Source organism: Dreissena polymorpha, chromosome 5 (assembly GCF_020536995.1).
Source record: "Dreissena polymorpha isolate Duluth1 chromosome 5, UMN_Dpol_1.0, whole genome shotgun sequence".
Taxonomy (NCBI): Eukaryota; Metazoa; Mollusca; class Bivalvia; order Myida; family Dreissenidae; genus Dreissena; species Dreissena polymorpha.
In genome coordinates, this window is record NC_068359.1 from 63,350,859 (window position 1) to 63,375,731 (window position 24,873).

Below are 24,873 nucleotides of genomic sequence, written 5' to 3' on the forward strand. Positions count from 1 at the left end.
TAACCCATTTATGCCTAGTGGACTCTCCCATCCTTCTAAATTGGATCAATTTATATCCAAAATTAGGAATGTCTAGTATATTTATTTCTATATTTAGAATATTTCTTATAGATATTCCTTTAAGCAAACAGCGCAGATCCAGATGAGACGCCGCATCATGCGCCGTCTCATCTGGGTCTACACTGTTTGCAAAGGCCTTTTTTCTAGACGCTAGGCATAAATGGGTTAAACAGATATACACGAGGATGGTGCTGGATCCAAATCATTGCTTTACAAAGGCCATTTAATGGACCCTGGCAGGGGCACTTAAATTTCGATATCAGATTCCGTGCTCCAAATAATCAGATTAGTGTATTTTTTAAGTAACTAAACATACTTTATCAGATAATAGCGTTATCAACTTTGCTGGAAAAATTTTGAGCTGATAAACGCTCCTCTGTCAATTACATGTATATCTTTACCCAAATAAATTGCGCCTAAAGGTGGAGGAGCCTTTTGTATTAAAAAATCAATATTGACCAATGAGAGTGCACACTTTTAATGAGCAACAGCATTTCAGCCATGCAGGCAATACATGCAGCAAAACCACTATGAAGACAACATGTGACGTAATTGCAATAACTTTATAAGTATGTGGTTGTGTGGCAGTTTGATGGCTTTGTTATACCTATCACACTTATTGGTCCTTACCCTGTATATGAATGAATGAAATTTTGGAAAGTTGCTTAAAAAACCTATGATGGCAACCGTTGTGATCTTCATGTAAGTAGTGCATTTCATGCATAATAGTGTCAAAACATTCATTCAACCCTTATAGCTTTAACAATTCTTGTTTAATTCATAACATGCAACTTAACATGTTTTGTTGAATTTTCAATGGGCATAATAACATTCATTATGAGAAACTGTTAATCTTAACCGATTTTGATACATTCTGGCTTCAAACAATCAGTGCTAGTGTATTTTGTGTTGATCCTTTGTCTCAATAATTGTACAAACATCACGCCATACGCATGTAAAGCCTGTGTGTATTGACTGTTGTATAAAAATGCACAGATTCAGTCAAGTGATTTATGGATGTTTCGTGGAATACCCCTGTCGCCATTTGACATCTGTTTCATCCAATCTTTAAATAGTCACATATTCTTAATTCTTATGAACGGTGTGTCTGAAAAAAACTCCCGTGGAAAGCACTGCACATGACCAAATACCCTCATAATTGCCCCTGTATATTTAGGTAATCGATCAATTCAATAATGATGAATTAGAATTATTATTCTATAAACATTCATATGTGATGCGTTAAAATACAGGGAATACGGTCATAACCAACAGTGTCCGACAAATTTCTTATTTGTCAGGTAGCCCACTGGGCTACCAATAAAAATATTTGGTAGCCCATTAAATTTTCCTACAAAATGATAAGAGGCAGGTTTTCATCTTTATTTTATTTCTTCATTTACATATACATAATATGTATACATACATATACATAAAACTGCAAGTAGTCTGATGTGCACAGTCAATATCGTAAATTAATGTTACAGTACAGGCACCGTGTACTTAAATGTAAATGTACCAAAGAAAATCATATACTACATGTAGATATTATATGTATGTGCACATGTATGTGTACTTAAATTCGGACAGCACATTAAGTTGTAAACGTAAATAAAGCGGTTTGATTAATACGATTGACTTGTACGGTGTTAATCAATGCAATTGCCCTTTTTAACTACAGATACAGAGTTTCAAGAAATCAAGAGTATTAAATCATTTATTTACTTGTGTCCGACTTTAAGTACTGTCCGAATTTACGTATTGCATCCGTATTTTACGACACTTGTGTGCAGTCAGTATACAATACAATAATTGTTTCAATAATGAAGGAACTGATACAGCGTAACGGTAACGATACAGCATGTTTACATTATATTTTATTAAGAGGAAATGTCAATGCCAAATAATTCGATTAGATACCCCGGTACTTTAGTTGAAATTCACAACGAAACTTTTCATGGAAATTAAATGATCTCAATGTTGTACCCGCTACGAAATTTTTTTTACAAATAAATACACCCACGCCAATTTTCGCGCGCTTTTTATCTGGACAAAGAAATTCATTTCATAAATGTAGAATTTTGTAACCTAAAATAGCTGTGCATAACGCGTGCGAACCGTGGCATGTGATTTACGCATGTTGCAATACAACGGTCCTGATTGGAAGCTTATTTCATCATTCTTTAAATAGAACCATATGCCGAAATTCATTTGACACTTTAGAAAATTTCAAACGTTTGTGTTTATGACTCTTATCGTCTATATTACCCCCCCCCAATTTGGTTTTAAAAATATAAATCGGGCATATATGGGATTATTGATTAACAGTCGATTAATCCAATTATTAATTGACAATGCAAACTAATAAGCAGTTGTTAACCGCGTTCGCACCGTTGTTATTAATATTCATTTTCGGTTTCGTTACCGTTTTGAAGAATCCGCTATTGTTTTGATTTATTTAATGTTCGGCGTCCTTGGATATTTAACGACATCAAAAATGTTGTCGCTATTACTCATTGTTGTGGTTAACAAAGAATTCCAAACTGCGAAATGATGTTGCATCATGTGCGTGAACTATCCAACCGGCTCTCATTATATTATTAGCAGACGACAAATGTTGATTCTGATTGGATGATTAAAATACACTGTTACTGTTTAAGACATTACCGCAAGTGATCGGTGACTGATAAGATAATTGATTGCACTTTGTTATCAGATTATAAGTAATACCACGGAGTGTATATTGACAGGAGATGAATCGAGTATTTAACCCTTACTGTAGTAAATTCAATCTTATGCAAAAAGTATTCATCCGATTTTATTGGTTTATACGTTATCTTGTTGCTTATTAATTCCTCTTTCAAAAAAATATAACTTTTAGTATATTCCCGTTGTTATTAATGGATTTATAGCGAGTTAAACACAAGAAATACACATTTTATGTTTTACCACCGCGCGTTTTAACGTGTTGTGGCTATCGATCTTTTACGATTAGCGTACAGCGAAGTGCGGAGGTTATACATTTTGATGTACCCACTCACGTCTTTTGTTAAATTATAGTTTCATTTCTCGGCCGATTTTGACAAATTATATATCATTAGAAAGCTTACGTTACGTAGTAAACAGATATATCAATATATATTAAGTTTTTCTTCTGATTTCGACAGCCCGGCGAGTTATAACTTAAACTTTTGCAAATATCATACCGTTTTGGAGTTTTAGAATCTAGATTTACGGTTGACATGTTCGTACTTAATACCAATTTGTAGCGTTTATAATTGGAGTTCAGTTTTAAAAATTACATCTTGCTTAGGAGAATAGAATTTTGTATACGATAGATAAAAAAATTGTTTAAAAACGAAAGTAATTAAGGAATGAAGGCGGGAAAATGTAGCGCGCGTTCCTAACGCACTGAACTGATGCTACGGTCTTGGCAATTATGCTTTTGTTTAGAAACCGGCCATTTAATTTCTTTTGCCATCTTATAATATTTTTTAGGGAATATATTGTAGTATTTTGTTCACGAAACATATCAATAAAGCTTATTATAAATGAATCTTAATAAATTAACGATTTCAGCTCTTGTTTATAACACAGAAAGGGTGCAAAATTTATGATGAAACAGCGTATATAGCGGACCCTCTCGATATTATTCGGCTTTGCATGCATACTTGAAATAAAATGGGTGTCAAAAACATTCATCGTTTGCTGTTTATTATCAACAAGGTAATTATGTATAATTATTTGAAATGTTATTTACCTTAAATTATCAATTTATTAAAGATTCTTGAAAATCACGGTCCGTGTTACGCGGGTCATTTCGTATTTTGACATCAGGGCATCATGTCCAACTATTGAAAATCAGATTTTTTTTCACCGGGACGATGACGGCTTGGATTTAGACAGGCAGACAGATAGTTTATTCAGACTTAAACAACAGTACATCGTCTTCAACTCAAATATATAAATTATTTTAAGACGAATTGTTAGGTGATTACACATATAGCAGTGATGATTCTGAGAATGTTGCCATGTTTTTTATCCGTGTAATCAAGAGTCCATGGTTTGAGCATTTTTATCGCGGTGTTCAATAAAAGATATCTCAATAATCTTGTTTATTGATAGATCTGTGGTTTTATTGCCCCTGTGTTCAGCACAAGCCAATTATCTCGTTATGATCAGATACTGTGCCGACCAATACTAAATAACACTATGGTGTCATACGCCACAGCAGGGACCTATACTTGTATATTGGTCCCTAACCATAGGTGGCAATGTCTGGTCAGTTTACACTTTTTATGATACCTCCATGTCTTCTCGTGGTATTAGTGGTCATTTCTTGGAGTAATGTAACGCCAAATACTCAATTTTGCGTTTGTAAGATATGTAGCGTATTGAAAACATTTATAGTCATCTGCCCATACAGATTGCCATAAACTAAATACTGTATAGATGTCAGCCAGCTAAATCACAATAATTATAAGTGCTTAATACCTATACATGTACATTTTAAACATTTAAAAAATCTAATACTTAACATTTAACGTATTTAGCGGGTACCGGTAAAAAAACTCCGTCATTTCGTAGTCCTATAAAGAGTGTATGGTAGTGTACGGAACAACATAATTAAAAACAGCATTCTCATTTGACCACAACGGGGTTAAATAATCTTTCCGAAAAATACAAATAATACAGAGTTTTAATTTAGAATTCTATATATTTATAACTCTGTTAACTTATAAAGATATTTCAATATACATGCATAGACAGTTGACCGTGATTTTCAAGAATCTTTCAATAATTTTAATTAATTGATAATTTATGGTTAATAACCTTTCATATAATTTTACATAATTACCTTTTTGATAATAAACAACAAACGATGGATGTTTTGACACCCATTATATTTGAAGTATGCAAAGCCGAAAAATATCAAGAGGGTCCGCTATACATTTGTATACGCTGTTTCATCATAAAATTAACACCCTTTCTGTGTTATAATCAAGAGATGAAATCGTAAATTTATTAAGCTTCATTAATACTTAGCTTTATGGATATGTCTCTAGAACAAAATATTTCAATATATTTCATAAAAAATATAATAATCATGGCAAAGGAAATTCAATGGCCGGAATCTAAACAAAAGCATAATCGCCAAGACCGTAGCATCAGTTCAGTGCGTTAGGAACGCGCGCTACATTTTCCCGCCTTCATTCCTTAATTACTTTCGTTTTTAAACAATTTTTTTTTCTATCGTATACAGAATTCTATTCTCCTAAGCAAGATGTTATTTTTTAAACTGAACTCCAAATATAAACGCTACAATTATGTATAAAGTACGAACATGTCAACCGTAAATCTAGATTCTAAAACTCCAAAACGGTATGTTATTTGCAAAAGTTAAAGTTATAACTCGCCGGGCTGCCGAAATCAGAAGAAAAACTTAATATATATTTATATATCTGAAAACTACGTTACGTAAGCTTTGTAATGATATATAATTTGTCAAAATCGGCCTAGAAATGAAACTATAATTTAACAAAATACGTGAGTGGGTACATCAAATTTATAACCTCGGCGCTTCGATAGAAGATCGATAGTTAGGACACGGTCACGTGACTTAGACACAACAAGATATTTGGCGTAACGGTCCCGTTTCATATCCGTGTAATCTAGAGTCCGTGGTAATACACAGTGTACAAACACATTGTCAGCGTGTTTATTCTACGTATGTCTGTCAATAAACCGGGCTAGCCCGCTCTTATAGATTTATAGTAGCCCGGCGGGCGTCAGCTGGAAAATTTCAGTAGCCCGATGAAAAATTTTGGTAGCCCCCGGGCTACGGGCAATGGATTTGTCGGACACTGACCAATGTGGGGTAGGTGTAGACCTATTTAATTGGAGTAGAGACACATAGGAAAAGCAACGAATTTGTGCTTCTTAGAACATGAATGATAGGGATTTGTTGTTTAATTGAGGCATTGACAACATCATTGTGTTAGATATTTATATGTTTTATGTTCGCGCGAATTATTCGAAAACGGTCTGCAAGCAATGACGCAAATTCATGTTTCAGATTCGGAAATGGATGTCCGAATCTTATGTTTCATGGTGCTTATCTAATTTATATACATTACAATTAATAATCATTCAAAGATGGTCGTTTTAATGTTGATACACCCATTTCGTTGGTGTATGATGAATACCTTTACGACGGAACATGGTTCTGATAAACAAACTTCATGACAAGTGAATGGGAGTTATTTGTTTATTTTTTGCAGTCTTCGCTTCCGGTGTAGAACATAAAAATGGTTACATTGTACCATAAACAAAATTGTAATATCCAGCTTTTGAGGTTGATGCGCGCGCTAGTCATGTCCACAGTTTGTACGCCTGCGAGTCATGGACACTAACAGTGGAGAGAAGAATACAGGTCATTGAAATGAGATGCGTCCAAAGACTTCTCGGCATCTTCTACAAATACCACATAACCCATCGGGAGGTCCTAAACAGAAGCATGGATGCCATCGGACCCACCAAGAACCACCTCGAAAAGACAAAAACTAATGTAGTATAGGCATGTCTCCTTATCATCAGAGCTTGCCACGACAAAGCTACCAGGTAAAGAACAGAATGAGAATAAGAGAGGCAGACCAACGAAACAATGGGGAAGAATGGACAGGGATGCGGGTTAGACGAAGCCTTGAGATTATGCGATAGACGAGAGGAATGGAGAGAGCTGGTTGCTAGATCACCGGACTACGGTAAAAAATATTTAAACGTACCCGGGAATTTTAACGATAAATCGGTCGTTGTCGGTAGCGCGTTTTACGAATTCGGATTTTGGGCGAGAATACAACTCGGGTACAGTCTATTTTCGACCGGGAACGTTTTAGTATATTTACCGTACCCGGGGTACATGTAAGTATACGTAAGAGTACCCGGGGTACATGTAAGAAGTACCCGAGCCGACAATGACCAATTGAACTTAAGTGAAGTGAATCTCCAGCCTAACATAAATTGCGTTCTGTTTTTCGTAAAGAGGTTCAGTCATGATATGCTTTTACAAAAGGTAGTTTGTATAAGTGTCGCCAAACCGAAACAACTATCTTATTTTAATATTTAAAATCCAATACGTTAATAAATACTTGTGTCAGTTGTAGAATTGACTAAACTATTTATCCCATAACTTCTTTTCGATATTTTTCAAAATATATGCATTGGTTTTGTCGACCGACTTGTTTTTGCCCACTTATCAATCCAAGTCAGTAAATACGTGACAGCTAAAGAACATCAAAATTGAATGTGCACGTGGCACGAGGAAGATAGCAAATATGAGCCTCGATCTGGGATAGGGGGGGGGGGGGGCTAACTGCATATGCCTTCAGAGTTCTTACATGTAAGGCTGTGCAGTTCAGTGGTAAGTGTCGTCCCTGAATTGCGTTGTAGACTAAGCTAGGACGACACCTTACGCACATGCATTAAGCACTGTTTTCATAGAGCGTGTCTCATGTGTTTTTCTTGATCACGAACAACGTGATTGTATCATTTACACAACACTAACTTTTATGCTAGCATGTACAAATTACTTAAGGTGATTTCAGCTGTGCGCCGATTTTTTTACACACCACGATATGAAACATTGTACTTTTTAAAACATGACTGTCCGTTTTACCTTAACATGGTTCTGTATTTCTGTATTTCGTTATAAAATACCCCGTGACTAAATTCAATATCCAAATATTGTGTAGTAACGTTCCTTCGTTGTTTCCGATATGTTTCTGTTCGAATACTAGTATAAAACCTTAAATGTATCAGAATCATACAAAGTTTGTTTGTATTAGTTACCCTATATTCTCTCATTCCAGCTCAAAAGTATTAAAAAACTATAAACCTACCGGTATTTCAATTAAAGAAACAATAATGCTGACACCGCTGTTTTCGTATGGAATGCGTGACCAGCAACTGTCAACTGTCAAGGCAAAATGAAAGCGCAAGGCTCAATTGCTATCACGTGAACACGATTAATACTCGCAACAACATTGGACCTGTTAGGAAAACATGTATTATGTCTTCTTTGATTTGTTGTCAAATGATATATTTTATGCTTTGCTGTTTTGTTTACTCGATCGAGCGTCTTGAAATTAAACCTGCTTATGACTGCTTAATGGAGACCACAGTTCAACAACATTATTCAAAAATATGTCCATCTGCACTTATATACGAAATTGTGTTGTTTATTACTAACTTGTAAATGTGAATTAATAAAACTTGCAGATATCTTTCTTATGCCCTCGACAACATCATTTTTTTCTATTCAAGACCGGTCGCCACAAGGATAATTTAATGCACGTGCACTTTGTGCCATGAATAAACAGTTACACATGTTCACGAGGTTTTGAAAGACGAAGGTCGAGAACTTTAGAATTGTATATATTGCTATGAATAATAAGGAATCTGGTGACGGCACAAAGTCGAACTTTGATATAATTTAAATTAACTGCTTGAAGCTACCCTAGATTATTAGAAAAACATGTTCTCTCTTTGTATTGTTCAAACAAAAAATGCCACAGTGATGGAGGACTAAAACACGGGTTGAAAGAATTAGGAATACCTGATAGTGTTAACGCAAAATAAAGCAATTATTAAGCATAGGGATAAAATGGGTTTCTCATCACCCCTGGCGATTTTGACTAATAGACCCCTTGTAGGTTTCGAACCTCTTGGAAAAAAACATGTACTCCTGCATACCAACAACCCTGTTCCATTTTGTCAATCCATGATAGCTATGAAAAATGATGTCGAGATGGTATGTGATTTGGACAGGATTTTAATTGTGTCAACAAAGATTAGTTTTTCCCCGAAAATAAATACAAGGATGTTCTATCTGCAACAGCGACACAAAAACGGTAATTTTCGGAGTGCGTACGGAACCTGCCGAGTGTAAGGACACTAAAGCTCGCCACCAAGCGGGCGACGGCGATTCGCTACTTTAGATGAGTCAACTTTCACATCTGTGCATTTACAAGGGAAATACTATTTTAACCGTTAGTAATAAACGGCCTCGTGCAAAAATTAACGCGACATAATGTGACCAGTTAAGCAGGTGAGATAACCTTTTCTTATTTCGTAAGTGTTTCGACAAGTGCCAGTGATGAAAAATCATGCATTGTGTGACACCAGGCATAAAATAGTTGAAATGTGTGTAAAGTTGACACCAAAAGTGGGCGGGGCTAATAGAGTCATGCTGTGATAGATGCGCTATTATGATTCTGTGTGTATTTAAATATTATTGTATGATTTCATTTGCATATAAATAATTATAAAATGAAATTAATACCAATAATACCAATGTTGCTGTTCTTAAAAATTATAAACTAGTTTACCAGGTTCAGGCAATTAAAGATGAACATGTCCAATTAATTGTTGAATTCATTTTAATAAACAGATTAAAAAACAACATTTTCGGACAGTTAAGATCTAAATTATACTAAGAGAAAATCAATCTGTATCATCTAAAGTTTTTTATGTTGTAAATTTCACAATTTGTTTATTTGTAAGTATATATATATAGGTGTATACTGACAAACAAATGTAATTAGCCTTGATGTGAAATTAAATTGCACAGTTTAAATTTATATTTTAAGTTAAATGTCACGAATAAATCGCACCACTAGCAAGAAACATAAAGGTATGTGTGTTACTCATTTAAGAAACTGCAGGAAAACCACCAGGCTCAGCCTCTTATAACTTAACCCTTCGCATGCTGGGAAATATGTTGTCTGCTAAAATGTTGTCTGCTGAATTTTTAAAATAAGCATTTTCTTTGATTTTTTTTTCAAAGAATACCATCAGAATAGCAAATAGTTTGGATCCTGATGAGACACCACGTTTTGTGGTGTCTCATCTGGATCCAAACTGTTTGCAAAGGCCTTCAAAATTCCGTTCCAGCACTGAAAGAGTTAAATCAAAATGTATATGTGTATGACAATCTTGAACACATTTTATTAAACAATAAATAATCATATACTTGTGAGAATTAAAATGAAAGAAAATGCAATACAAACCAATGTTAAATAAATGCGTAGCATTTTTATTTCTTATTAGCAGTACTCAAGCTATGATAAGAAAAGGGTAGGGTGCTGTTTTGTCAAAAGGGGCCATCCAGAAAGTATGTCACACTCCAGTAGGGGGAAGGGGTGTGACAATTTGTGACAGGAGGGAGGGGGAGGTTAGTTGATGCATGATGTCACACATTTATTTTTTGTTTTTAAATTCAATCTTGATTTAGTTACTGATTCAATGAATAACTGTGACAATTGTTGACAATGATCTAGTGTAATCAGTGTTTTTTTTTAATTCAAAATCGGGTCCAGTAACCGGACCCATTCCCAATGGAAAAAAGTATATATTTTTCCCAAATGGGAGCTAAAAATGCCCAATGGAAGGTTTCAACACAAAAATCTCAATATTTTGTTGAACCCCCATCCATATAAGATCAACCATAGTAAATATAATAGTGGACACACTTGTATCTTCAATTTTGAAGCATTTGTTAGCAAAACAACAACAACACTAATTTCCCAATTTTAGTCAAAACATCCGCGAATTTTACCAATCTAAAGGGACCCGGCCCCATTCCCAAAATGGTAAAAAAAACACTGGTAATATTAAAGTCATTTCAATTGGAAATTTTATATTAAAGGGATCTTTTCACGCTTTGGTAAATTGACAAAATTGAAAAAAATTGTTTCAGATTCGTAAGTTTTCGTTTTAGCTATGATATTTGTGAGGAAACAGTAATACTGAACATTAACCATGCTCTAATATAGCCATTATATGCATCTTTTGACGATTTTAAAACCTAAAAATTATAAAGCGTTGCAACGCGAAACGATTGAATAATTTGGAGAGTTCTGTTTTTGTCGTTAAAGTTTGTGAAACTACGAAGATTGCTTATATGACGTATAAAATACTTCAAGAAGGTGTACTCGGCGGAATAGCTCAGTAGGCTAAAGCGTTTTTACTTCAGGACTCTGGCAGGACTCCAGGGGTCACTGGTTCGAAACCTGCTCCGGGCAATGTTCTTTTCCTTTTTTTATTTTTTTTCTTGATTTTTTACTGGAGCTTTTACGATCCAATGTTTACATTTATCAATATAAAGCATTTAATGAATAAGTTAAAAAAAATGCCAAAATCTGTGAAAAGGCCCCTTTAAATACAGTTTAATAGTGAAGTGTGGTATAGGGGGGAGAAAGGGGGTGGGGGGGGGGGTGGGGGGGCGAGATTAGTGACAGATTGTGACAGGCGGGAGACAGGGGGTGGTTGATAATGGTAAAAAATAGCATGACAGACTTTATGGATGGCCCCTAAGGGTTCTTAAGCCCCACATGAATATTACTGTTGCATATTTTCAATATAGCATGTATATATTTATTTAATATTATATGTAATCCATTGAAAATATTATGGTTTAATTGCTAAAGCTATTTCAGTATGAAAACTTGACTTTACTTAATTACTTTAAGTATTTTTACTTTATTACTTTATTAAGACTGCAAATACAATTTGCTGTATTATAATGTGATCAGAGCAAGAAAAAGGCATGGTTGGGGTTTGAGGGGTGCAGGGTGGGGCATGGTTGGGGTTTGAGGGGTGCAGGGTGGAACCTTTGGAGGGCAGGATGTGGCTCCCTTCCATTAAGGCCTAGCTTGAGCACTGATTACTATTCTGCAGCTTTTTAGCCAGAAACCTAAATACAGGTTTATAAATTCACTCAAGTTTCTAACGATAAAATATTGTGTGTGTCACCCAACTTGCATATAATCTGAAATAGATACACGGTGCCTCAAGAAGATGATGGATATCAACCATGTTACTACATGTTTATGCCCCTTCTTCTTTCAAAGAAGATAGCATATAGTAAAAGCACTATCCTTTTGTAGATCTGTGCAAATTTTTCTGCCTTCCAAAACATAACTTTGCCTAGTATGAATGGATTAGGACATTATTTGGCGTAAATGTTTACCACCATATAATTACGTGTCATGTGTAACACCTGTCTCCCCATGTCAAAGGTCAAGGCTACACTTGGAGTTCAAAGGTAAAATGTTGCCGTAAACAACTTGAGCATTTTTCGCCATCTAAAATATCAAATATCATAATAAAACATGTCACAGGTAATTCAAAGGTCAAGGTCACTCTAAGAGGTCAAAGGTCAATTTTGACCATGAAAAGGCTTGTTTTTGACATTGAGTATTGAGGCCTATAGTAACATGTATTGTTTCTATTCAATTGTGTGATAATTGACAATGAGACTTTTAGTATAAATGTGATCTTTTTTTGCAAATTACAAGCAGAAAGATCTTTATTGAGAGTCCACACAGGTTAATCAAGGAAGACACTTTCTGCTTTAATGGAATTTTTAGGAAGACTCTTCCGAGCGAAAATCAAGTTAGGAAGAAAGTGTCATTCCTGACCTAATGTCGTCCCAATCAAGTTAGGAAGAAAGTGTCGTTCCTGACCTAATGTCGTCCCAATCAAGTTAGGAAGAAAGTGTCGTTCCTGACTTAATGTCGTCCCAATCAAGTTAGGAAGAAAGTGTCATTCCTTACCTAATGTCGTCCCAATCAAGTTAGGAAGAAAGTGGCATTCCTGACCTAATGTCGTCCCAATCAAGTTAGGAAGAAAGTGTCATTCCTGACCTAATGTCGTCCCAGATTTTGGGACAACACTTAACGCACATGCATTTAACCCCCTTTTCACAGAGCGTGGCTCATTCATGTCCATTTGCTCTCGTCTTTAGTTCAAGTACGTCAGTTGTCCGTGACTAAAATAACTATGACACACCAAAGCTCTGATAATCTGCATTTCTGCTGTGAGTTAGGTGGAAATTACCTAACTAAACTACTGTTTACGACCCATCATACAATAAATTTTACTTTTTTAAGTAAGTAAACATTACATTACCATCAATTGAATAGTTATTCTAAATTAATGGTAGTTCTATGCATATATTTTATGAAAAAAATTCTGCCCCTTAACGCGTTCCAGTATAATTGTCCCTTAACAAGGGACTTAAAGCATCTATTGATCATCTATTAATCACTGGCAGATATCAACAGAAGGTTCATAATGACACTGAATCATTGCTAAAGATAGCGAATGACAAAGCCCAGCGTAATTACGGGGACTATAAACCCAATGACTATATTGATGATCTGACACTTTGTGCTCAGCCAAATTATTTCTAGTCATTGTCATGCATGAGAATCACACATTTATTCGCAGTCAGATGCTGTAATGTTTATTGTTGCATACAATCAGATGTTGCATTTCTGACTATTATTGACACAAAATACAGACTTTAAATATTCTGTCTCAATTATCAGCGCAACGTAAGTGGCTAACCAGTTTGCTTACTTTTGTTGCAGGATTGTAATACAAACTTTGCTTAAAAAATAGTTAATAATATATATATATATATCTATTTTTATGTCCCCCACCACTATAGTGGGGGACATATTGTTTTTGCCCTGTCTGTTGGTTTGTTGCTTTGTTTGTGTGTTTGCGTCAAACTTTAACATTCGCCATAACTTTTGCAATATTGAAGAACTTGATATTTGGCATGCATGTGTATCTCATGGAGCTGCACATTTTGAGTGGTGCAAGGTCAAGGTCATCCTTCAAGATCAAAGATCGAATATGTAACTTCAAAGCGGCACAGAAGGGGACATAGTGTTTTTGACAAACACATATCTTGTTCATTATTGGGATTTGTGGCATTCAAATAAAAAATAGGCTGTTTTCAAATGATATTAAATCCAACCATACAATAAAATTACAACACTTTGTCATGAAGCTTTGTTTACCAAACAAAATTCTATAAATATAATTATAGCTCAGTGCCCTCGATCTATCAAATCTGCGGCCGAATTTCGGCTGCAGCCCCCCACCTGAAAAGTATACTTTTTTCCCCTTTTGGGAGGAAAAATTCCCCCTGATTTAAAAATAAAATAATAAATAAAAAAGAAGAAGAAAAAAAGATGTGTCTCATGATTATATTATCTCAATTCTATTACAAATTAATATTGTCAAACATACTTAATTATGATAAAAGAAATGAATATAGTGCAAACATGTACAAATGTAATAAGGATAGAGTAAGTAAAAAATCCCCAAAAAAGAGAAACGCCACAAAAATTCACCCTCATGAGGGTAGCGACCCGCTTCCCCTAAAATGGATTGAGGGCCCTGTAGCTTATTATATAAGCATTCTATAGAAAAGGGAAGAAAATCTCTATATATATTTTTATTGCTTTGAGGGAGGTATTTTCAAGTGCATTTAAGGCCACAAAAGGCAAAATTATCAAAAAGCTTCTAACAGAATAACATAATTATGTATGTAGAATACATATAGATCCATGATTTACTGTCCCCTACCGGTTTCACCGGAGGGGACTTATGGTTTGCACTCTGTGTGTCTGTCTGTCTGTCTCTCTGTGAGTCTGTCTGTCACACTTTTCTGGATCCTGCGATAACTTTAAAAGTTCCAAATATTTTTTCATGAAACCTGAAACATGGATATATGGCAATATGGACATTATGCAAGTCATTTCATTTTGTTCCTACATAAAAAATTCTGGTTGCTATGGCAACAAAAAGACTAGAAATACTGCTGAAAATGGGGGTTTTCTGGATCCTGCGATAACTTTAAAAGTTCTTAATATTTTTTCATGAAACTTGCAACATGGATAGATGGCAATATGGGCATTATGCACGTCATTTCATTTGTTCCTACGTCTAAAATTGTGAAATAAAAAAAATCTGAAAATGTTGGAATTTCTGACAATGGTTGAGCCGGTAGGGGACCATATTATTTTTTTACATTTATTTTCCATCTTTAAATTTAAGGGACAGCAAGTGATGAAAATAAAACTGGCCAATAGTAGGGGATACTTTACAGACTGCACAGGCTTATCTGGAACAACACTTTACACACATGTGTTAAGCCCCGTTTTCCCAGAATGAGGCTCATTAATTGATGTTATCACAATACATGTGATGTTGATGTTATCACAATGCATGTGATGTTGATGTTATCACAATACATGTGATGTTGATGTTATCACAATACATGTGATGTTGATGTTATCAGAATACATGTGATGTTGATGTTATCAGAATACATGTGATGTTGATGTCATCGCAATACATGTGATGTTGATGTCATCACAAAACATGTGATGTTGATGTCATCACAATACATGTGATGTTGATGTCATCACAATACATGTGATGTTGATGTCGTCACAATACATGTGATGTTGATGTTATCACAATACATGTGATGTTGATGTTATCACAATACATGTGATGTTGATGTTATCACAATACATGTGATGTTGATGTTATCACAATACATGTGGTGTTGATGTTCAAACAATTACCGTGATGCAGATTCAATGCCAAACATCAGCTTAACAATCAATTGTCATCCATAATGATTTGATTTAATTGTTAGTGTGTGATGTTACAAGTCAGCCTAAATGTAAAGTACCGATGTTCTCTATCTATAATTAGACCATCTAATAACCTAGGTCGGTCACAAGACCTCGAAACAGGAAAAACAACAAACAATCAAAAGCATCTATGTACATCTACATCTTATCACTCGGACACACAACTTCCGTCCTTGGACCAGGGCAACCACTTCAGTCAAGGGTCGTGTCAGAGTGGATATTTCCTGTATAATTTCTAGCATTGCAATAATGCAAACCATCCCTAATATGAGCATGTATGATAGATAGGCATCACAACAGGAGATGCGATTTGCTTTAAAAAAAATAGGGCTGATATGTAATGCAAATCAATATTATTTTAAATAAATGAAATTTAAAAAGAAAAAAACGCACAAGTTTTTGCAAAACAGCGTGCCCTAATTTAAATATTAAAAACTTGCTTTTCCTTGACTGCCATTAATGTCATACAGATAGATGTCCACAACTTTGCAAAAAACCCATTTCATACAAACAACTTAATTTCAGCAACCTTTGGGAAAACGGGCATAAATGCACAGGCATAAAGTGTCATCCCAGATAAACCTGTGCAGGCTACAGCAGTCAGTACTGGCTATCGCGCACTTTTCACCTAAACTGTATTTTTGCTAAGTAGAGACTTTCTTTAAACTTTCTTTAAACGAAAAATATCAAAAAAGCCCAAAGTGTCGCTGATTAGCCTGTGCAAACTGCACAGGCTAATCTGGGATGACACTTCATATCACAAATGCAGGATTGACAGTAGCATGCTACCAACTTACTGATCTCTCTCGACCTTGCACAAACAGAATAGAATAATTCATATATCAGTGGTATTTTGGCTATTTTGTCTGTCTTTCAGACCAGAGATGACATGATTTCGGTATCTGTAGGTGTTTGAATGATCCTCTAAAAGGACACCAAGTAACAGGTTCTCACATGAAACTGAATTCATAGTTCAGATGCAGATGCAATTAATCACAATAAAAAAATGAGCAGCACTCTATGAAAACAGGGCTTAATGCATTAGGATATGTGAAAACAGGGCTTAATGCATTAGGATATGTGAAAACAGGGCTTAATGCATGAGGATATGTGAAAACAGGGCTTAATGAATTAGGATATGGGAAAACAGGGCTTAATGCATTAGGATATGTGAAAACAGGGCTAAATGCATTAAGATATGTGAAAACAGGGCTTAATGCATGAGGATATGTGAAAACAGGGCTTTTTCATAACATTGGGGTGTGTTAGTGCTGTGCAGTTTTGCCTGAGCAGCCAGCGTAGTCTAATAACAGACAACACTTTTTGCTTTTTGGATTTGTTGATTAAAGGAAATCTCTTATAAACAAAAATCCACTCCAGGCGAAAAGTGTCTAACCGAATTAGCATGTGCTGATGCAAATTCATTATGTCCATTTTTCCTAGAGCAAGGCTGAAATATAAGAAAATACTGTCCCATCAAACCACTCACAATGACTTGGAGTCCCATCAAACCACTCACAATGACTTGGAGTCCCATCAAACCACTCACAATGACTTGGAGTCCCATCAAACCACTCACAATGACTTGGAGTCCCATCAAACCACTCACACTGACTTGGATTGTTTTTATTAATTTCATTTTTGTATTGAATATGCATACAAGAATGTATGAAGGGAATTGATAGAATATGTGCTTCTTTGTTATCTATGTTTCTATTTCACCTCTGGGTACTTTAAAATCAGGTTTGATTTTGACAGATTTCAGAAAACATGTTAGTTAAATCAAACTGACTCGACCCGAAAGTCTTCTCAGATTGCGTCAAGTCAAGGGACATAACCCTCTGATCTCCAAGATTAAATACTACAGTTTCACAAAGTTTACATGGAAATTAGTAAAGAAATATATAATAAAGATCTTATAAAGTATCTACAATAGCATCCAATTTCATGTCTGCATGATTTAGGATGCTTTGAATCCATATACCCAACACTTGTGCTCTCATGTGTATCGTGGTGTGTATCCTATTACCCGTAATATATGAGGTTTTGTACATCCTAGCTTTTGTCATGATGTTGAATAAATGAGTTTGCATTGCATTCAGGATGCAATTTTTTCTGCATTAAATTTAATGGCTTGTTCTTGCAACACTGGGTGTTATGCATGTGCTTAAAGTGTTGTCCCAGATAATTAGGGATGATACTTTCCACTTAAAGTGGATTTTTGTTTAGAAGAGACTTCTTATCAATGAAACATTCCATAACAGCAGAAAGTATCATCCCTGATTAGCCTGTGCAGACTGCACAGGCTTATCTGGGACATCACTTTACACACATGCAATTAACCCCTTTTTCACATAGCACAGCTAATATTTATAGAATGCTTAGTCAAATTTTAAGTAGATCAAACAGCTGCAAAAACAAAATGGTGGACGCTGTGATTAGCAGTAACGTGACTGTTAATTGTTTGCTGTTTTGTTATTGTTTAGAAATGAAAATAATGTATGCTACAATATTTTCAAAACCATTAGTATGCCAGCTACTGGAAAAATCTTTTTGTGTGTGTTTAAAAAAAAAAGAATTTGCAAAATGTGACACTCAAATCAAAGTGAAAATACAAAAGCAGACAATCAAATAAGAATTCACATACAATATCTTTGACAAATTTAACCATAGCGTGATCGAGTTTTGTGAGTAAAGATATAGCAAGTTATTTTAATTATAAATAATGTATAAGTATTTAATTTGAATATATAGGATAAATGTTCTAAGTCAATGAAAGCTATTTGAATCAATATTAGTTTAAACCTATTTATTTCACCTCAATTGCATAGAAAGCCTATAAGGCTTATTTGAAACGCTCTCGAGTCTGTTTCCTGGGACTGGAACCAGTACTTGGTGTCTGTGGGGAGATCTACAGAATGCTCCCACAATGGGAATCAAACCTGTGACCTACCAATCGCAAGGCAGACATCATATCCACTACGCCACGGCGAAATTGATATTAATATGACATATTTGATTTCATCTAAAACCTTTTTCAGAAATAATCATTCCTGCAAAGTAGGAGGAAATAAAATGCTGTACAAGTTAAATTTGAAATAATTTTTTAAATGGCAACTTGAAATTAAGTTATTTCAATAATCATTTTGCATAGAAACACAAGTAACTCTAATAACAGTTGAGTGCAGTCCAGATTGCAAACCACTAAGACATGCTCGAGATGTAAACTATCTGTTTTCTTGTTATTATGCCCCCCTTCGAAGAAGGGGGGGTATATTTTTTTGCACATGTCGGTTGGTCCGTCAGTCCGTCCACCAGATGGTTTCCAGATGATAACTCAAGAACGCTTATGCCTAGGATCATGAAACTTCATAGGTACATTTATCATGACTGGCAGATGACCTCTATTGATTTTGAGGTCACTAGGTCAAAGGTCAAGGTCACAGTGACTCGTTCTTAGATGCAGTTAAGGACAACATTTGCAGATTATATTATTGTATTGTTGTGGTGAGGTCTCCATCCGTCCACCAGATGTTTTCTGGATGATAACTCAAGAACGCTTATGTCTAGGATCATGAAACTTCATAGGTACATTGATCATGACTGGCAGATGACCCCTATTGATTTTGAGGTCACTAGGTCAAAGGTCAAGGTCACAGTGACTCGTTCTTTGATGCAGTTTAGGACCACATTTGCAGATTATATTATGTACTGTTGTGGGGGGGTCTCCATCCGTCCACCAGATGGTTTCTGGATGATAACTCAAGAACGCTTACGCCTAGGTTCATGAAACTTCATAGGTACATTGATCATGACTGGCAGATGACCCCTATTGATTTTGAGGTCACTAGGTCAAAGGTCAAGGTCACAGTGTCTCGTTCTTGGATGCAGTTTAGGACTACATTTGCAGATTATATTATGTGCTGTTGTGGTGGGGTCTCCGTCCGTCCACCAGATGGTTTCCGGATGATAACTCAAGAACGCTTACGCTTAGGATCATGAAACTTCATAGGTACAATGATCATGACTGGCAGATGACCCCTATTACTTTGAGGTCACTAGGTCAAAGGTCAAGGTCACAGTGACTCGTTCTTGGATGCAGTTTAGGACCACATTTGCAGATTATATTATGTACTGGTGTCGTGGGGTCTATCTACCAGGGCTAGGGCTGTCCCAAAATTTCTTTGAGCCAACCAGTTGCCACTACAACTGACAGCCCATAATTTTAAAAATGTATTCATTGTATTCAAAATGTGTCTCAAAATAGGTTGACTGTTTCACAGTATATATGAGCTTTGTAGTATTGTTGCACACCATAGATTGTGGAAAATGTAAGTTATTTCATTACAAAAAAATAATGGCTTGTTCTGGCAACAACTGAAGAGCAATTTATATTAGATATTTTAGACACAAAAGAGAATTTAATTAATTTCAACTTAAAAAGCCAACAAATTCATGATAGGTATGTCAGCTAAACTGGTATGATTGTGTACTTTTTGTTCACATGATTTCCAACTATAGGGACCTTTTCACAGATTTTGGCAGATATTGAAGTTTGTCATTAAATGCATTATCTTGATAAATGTAAAAATTGGATCTAAAAAGTTTCAGTAAAAAACAAGAATAAAACTAGAAATGGCGCGGCAGAGGCCGATGTGTATCCCCACACCGCATGTTTGACCAAGGGGATGCCCCAGGGTTGGTAATGGGGCCATGCATAATTGAGATTGACCGTATTATCATAAGAGATTTTCAGTATCAATTGGAAGTAAATCGGTGTAGAAGAAGTTAATGTAAAATAACATAAAACAAGAGATGTGTTTGTCAGAAACACAATGCCCCCTACTGCGCCACTTTGATTTAAAAAAAAAAAATTCATTTGGCAGGTTCATTAATTACCTCCCTGTAAAGCTTATTACTTCCCTTGGATTTGTTTTTTGACCTTTGACCTTGAAGGATGACCTTGACCTTTCATCACTAAAAATGTGCAGCTTCATGAGGTACACATGCATGCCAAATATCAAGTTGCTATCTTCAATATTGCAAAAGTTATGGCCAATGTTAAAGTATGTAAAATAAAAAAATGAGTGAAAATCTCTGACCCGGCCCCACCCCAACCCCCATAACTTTTGACCCAGGGGTCAGATCAATATTCCACATATGCTCATAGCTACCATGTGTGTAAGTTTCAAGGTTCTAGTGCCTATAGTGTAGGAGGAGATAGTGGCCAAGACAGACGAATGGACAGACAGATGGACGGCGGAGATAAACAATATCCCCATGCTTTTAAAAAAGCGTGGGGATAATTAAAGAAAGAAGAAAAAGTAACCCTCAACTGGGCTCGAACCACTGACCTGTGGAGTAAAAGTCTAACGCTTAGACCACTCTGCCATCCATGCTCATACATGTATAATGAGTGATGTATTTTATACTTTACATAAGCAATCCTCACAGTGTTGCAAAATATAAAAACAACAACAGAACTCTCCAAATTATTCAGGTTTTTAAATCTTCAAAAGATGCAGTTAATGGATAATTTAGAGCATGGTAACAAAAATTAGCGAATCTGAAACATTTTTTTTATTTTGTCAATTTACCAAAACGTGAAAATGTCCCTTTAATAAAAATATTGAATGACATCACCGACTCTAGATGAGACGGATATGAAACGGGACGGTATCAGCAAATAGCTTGTCGATACTTTGTTACGCAACCAGTAGCTATCGATTAGCGTACATCGAAGCGCCGAGGTTATACATTTTGATGTACCCACTCACGTCTTTTTTATATATATGGGGAGCATATAGTTGCCAGTTTGTCCTTCCGTACTTCCGTACAAACTTAATTCTTGTCCGGAGCATAACTCTAAAAGTACTGAAGGGATTTACTTGAAACTTGAAATATAAACAGATGGCAACTAGGAGAGGTGCAGTGACTAAGAACCATAACTCTATCTACCTTAGTTTTTGAATTATCTCCCTTTATTTAATTTCAAAGTAAATTTTTGTCCGGAGCATAACTCTAAATCCACGAAAGAGATTTACCTGAAACTTGAAATATAAACAGATGGCAAGTAGGAGAAGTGCAGTGACTAAGAACCATAACTCTTTTTACCTAAGGTCACTGGGGTCAAGGTCACCAAAGCTAATAATAGATTTTCCTTCACACTTTAGTTACAGTTTCTCATAGCGCCTTCAATATTTGACCGATCTCTTATATATTTGGCATGTACAGTACAGCCAAAGCGGAACAAACGTATTTCGCGATCCGCAGCGGCAAGGCGAAACGAGTCGATGCCGCGTCAGTCGTTGAAGCCGCGTCAGTATGCGGCGGCAAGTCGCATTTCGCCGCGAAACTTAGCATCTGTCCGCCAAGGCATGCCGCGATCCGCGGCATGATGCCGAGTCGATGCGCATCATGAAATAAAAAATCTTTTTAAAATTATTAGTTACATGTAGTTAACAAATTTTGAAAGAACAATTATAATAATAATTGAAATCATAATAAATTTATTGTGCGCGGATTGTATTATCATATACATGTAAGCATAGTTAATGTGTCTGGCCAATTAAGTTTGTTTCCCGCCCGTAGTGTATGTATTTCACACATAAAAAAGGTCACGTAATTATGTTTTCGCACATACAAGTGGTCAATGCTCCAGCATATGGTGGATTTATAAATTAATTGCATGTTGATTCTGCTTTTATATTTTAGCTGAGAAAATTAGCAGTTTGAAGCCACATCAATAATCAAGACGGTGACGACGTATTTGTTGTTTTGTTAATTATCAGCTTATTATAACTATTGTTTGAATATGCGTATATAAACACGTTTTATTTTGTTCATATTATACAGTTAATATCGCTACTAATTACCCGATAATCCCGTATATTCCAGTTTTAAAGCAAATGCTGGTAAATATTTACGATACACAAACATTCTCAATATTTCCGTAAGTATCAAATACATTTTGGCATTTGTTACTATTTATAGAGATGATGAAATAACGTCTAATCGGGGCGTTTTTTTCCCCACTGAACACGCGATTTACGCCTGACGTGATGTTCATGTATTTATACAACACAAAATACACCCAAACTTTCCAAACGACGTTCTACATGTCTGCATAATTTTCGCGCGCTTTTTATGAAACAAAGGATATTTTAGCACTGTTTATTTGACGCTAGAATTTGCCAAAGGACGCGTTAGCATTAAAATTCGGAAGTGTGTTTCGGATTACAAATTTAATAATGATAATCGAACGAAACATAAAAAGTTGCGCGTAATTAATTCTACGCTACACATACATGTATGTACATGTAGGTGGATATCTTTTCACTCGATCCGCCGCGTACGTATGCGGTGGATTTACTCCGCGAAAGTACGCGAGGTTAATACAGACTCGGCGTCTTTGCGCGGATCGATGCCGAGTGCCACGGCGATACGCCGCGTGAACACACGATTCGGCCGCCGCAGACTAATAATCTGGCCGTGGCGTAGCCGCGGATTTTGTTTGTGCCGCTTTGGCTGTACTGTAGGTACCTTGCATGGACCTCTACCTGATAGATGAGGTTTGAGGTCACTGGGGTCAAGGTCAAGGTCACTGAGGCTAATATTAGATTTTCTCAAGGTCTCACTTTTTTCCACACAATTAACCCATTAATCGACAAAGCATCATTGGGGAGCATCCATCAGTTTTACTGATATCCTTGTTTTTCCCAGATTTTGTGAAGCCGCCCTGGCCCCCTCCTTTTGTGAAAAAATTAGTCACAAACTATCTAAAATTGTGAAAAAATGAGTTGCACATGTCTTAAAATTGTGAAAATGTGGGTCGTGAAGTTTTAAAAATTGTGAAATTCAGTTGGTTAAGAATTAGTAGAGTTAAAGTTGTTTCAACTTGCATCATATTAAAATGTCTTCAAATAATGCATTTAAATCATATTTTCATTGTCTTGACACTTTCTTTCAACAAATAACCACTTACATTTAGATCAACAATATTCTGACTCTTAAACCATAGACAAGGCTTACCCCTGTCAATATCTTGTCTCATTAATTTAAAATATTAAATCAAATTGTAATTTTGAATTGTGAAATTTTTGACAGTTTTTAGCCCATAAAGTCAGATTTTCACGGTTAAAAATGGCCTTTTTGTCAAGTATTGTAGCCTTGCTAGATTTGTGAAATGTCCATGTCAGATTGTGAAATGGCCATCCACGGCCATTCTCTGAGAAGGAAACAAAGCCCTGTTCTGGAATCATCTATAACTTCAGAATAGATAACCTGTGATGATTTCATAGGCCCGTCTCTTGACTGAAGATATATTGAAAATTACCTTGGTGTATGGGCTCTTGAACTCGTACAGTTTTCATAGATACTTTACCACACATCCTGAAAATAACTGTTAACAGTTTTACATTAATTTTACACTGGGTTTTGAATATAGTTCAGTGGAATACTGTTGTAAGTTAAAATCCATCAAATATAATATCTAATATTATATTTTAATCATTTGAAATAGTTTTAATAGTAAAACAATACAAAGTTACCACTTACTGGGTAAACACTTAATTAAAAATAGAAAAAATAATGTAAAAAAAACAGTTTTTACACTCTACTATAAATAATTTAAAAAGTGAGATACAACAGTTTTCCGTTCAGCCCTCGAAATGGAGGACAAGTTTTGTACCCAGCAAAAGGCACTTCAGAGTAATTGCCCTTTGCCTATTTAAAAAAAGTAAACTTGCTTTTTCATCAGCTCTTGTAACTCATTTATTTTCACCAAATCATCACACAACTTTCCAGATTTATTTGCTACCATACAATGAAAGTCATGTTCAATAACTAGCCAACAAAACAAGCCATCACATGGGGTCCATTTTTACGACCGGAGTACATTTCTGACCATGACCTTTTGAATTCATTTTGTGTGTCCTACAGCAAGAAGTAAACAGAAAATTGGTTTTAGTTGAAATTAATACTTTTTGTAGTTATTCACCAACAACAAGTTACTTTTCATTCATGAATTATAAAATGAAACCTATTCAGGGGTAACCATGTGCAAATTATGTATTGATATGATGTCATTTATAAGTAAAGAAAATTTGATAAATATTAATTTAACCTTAAGAACATGCGTGAGTTTTATTTTGTGGTCAGTTCTTTATGCACATTCTTAATGATGCAAGTGTTTAAGACAGGTTTTGAACGATGTTGAAAATGCTGGTTATAAGATTGGGGTATGGGGAACAGGCAGGTGGCTGGGGGGGGGGGGGGGGGGGGTATGAGGGAA

General features: G+C 35.6%; 2 protein-coding genes across 4 annotated transcripts in view; one reads left to right on the top strand and one right to left on the bottom strand.

Moving 5' to 3' along the window:
• Positions 1-6,364, bottom strand: part of LOC127881514 (uncharacterized) — a 61,079-nt gene extending 54,715 nt beyond the window's left edge. For both annotated transcript variants that reach the window (XM_052429429.1, XM_052429428.1), the window contains exon 1: positions 6,267-6,364. In XM_052429429.1, coding sequence (XP_052285389.1) covers positions 6,267-6,282 — 16 coding nt within the window. In that variant the 5' untranslated portion in view covers positions 6,283-6,364. The remainder of the gene's footprint in view (positions 1-6,266) is intronic.
• Positions 6,365-9,037: 2,673 nt separating this feature from the next.
• The window catches only part of LOC127880625 (rho guanine nucleotide exchange factor 26-like), a 112,798-nt gene continuing 96,962 nt past the window's right edge, over positions 9,038-24,873 (top strand). For both annotated transcript variants that reach the window (XM_052427937.1, XM_052427939.1), the window contains exon 1: positions 9,038-9,166. The gene's annotated coding sequence lies outside the window, so the exon portion shown is untranslated. The remainder of the gene's footprint in view (positions 9,167-24,873) is intronic.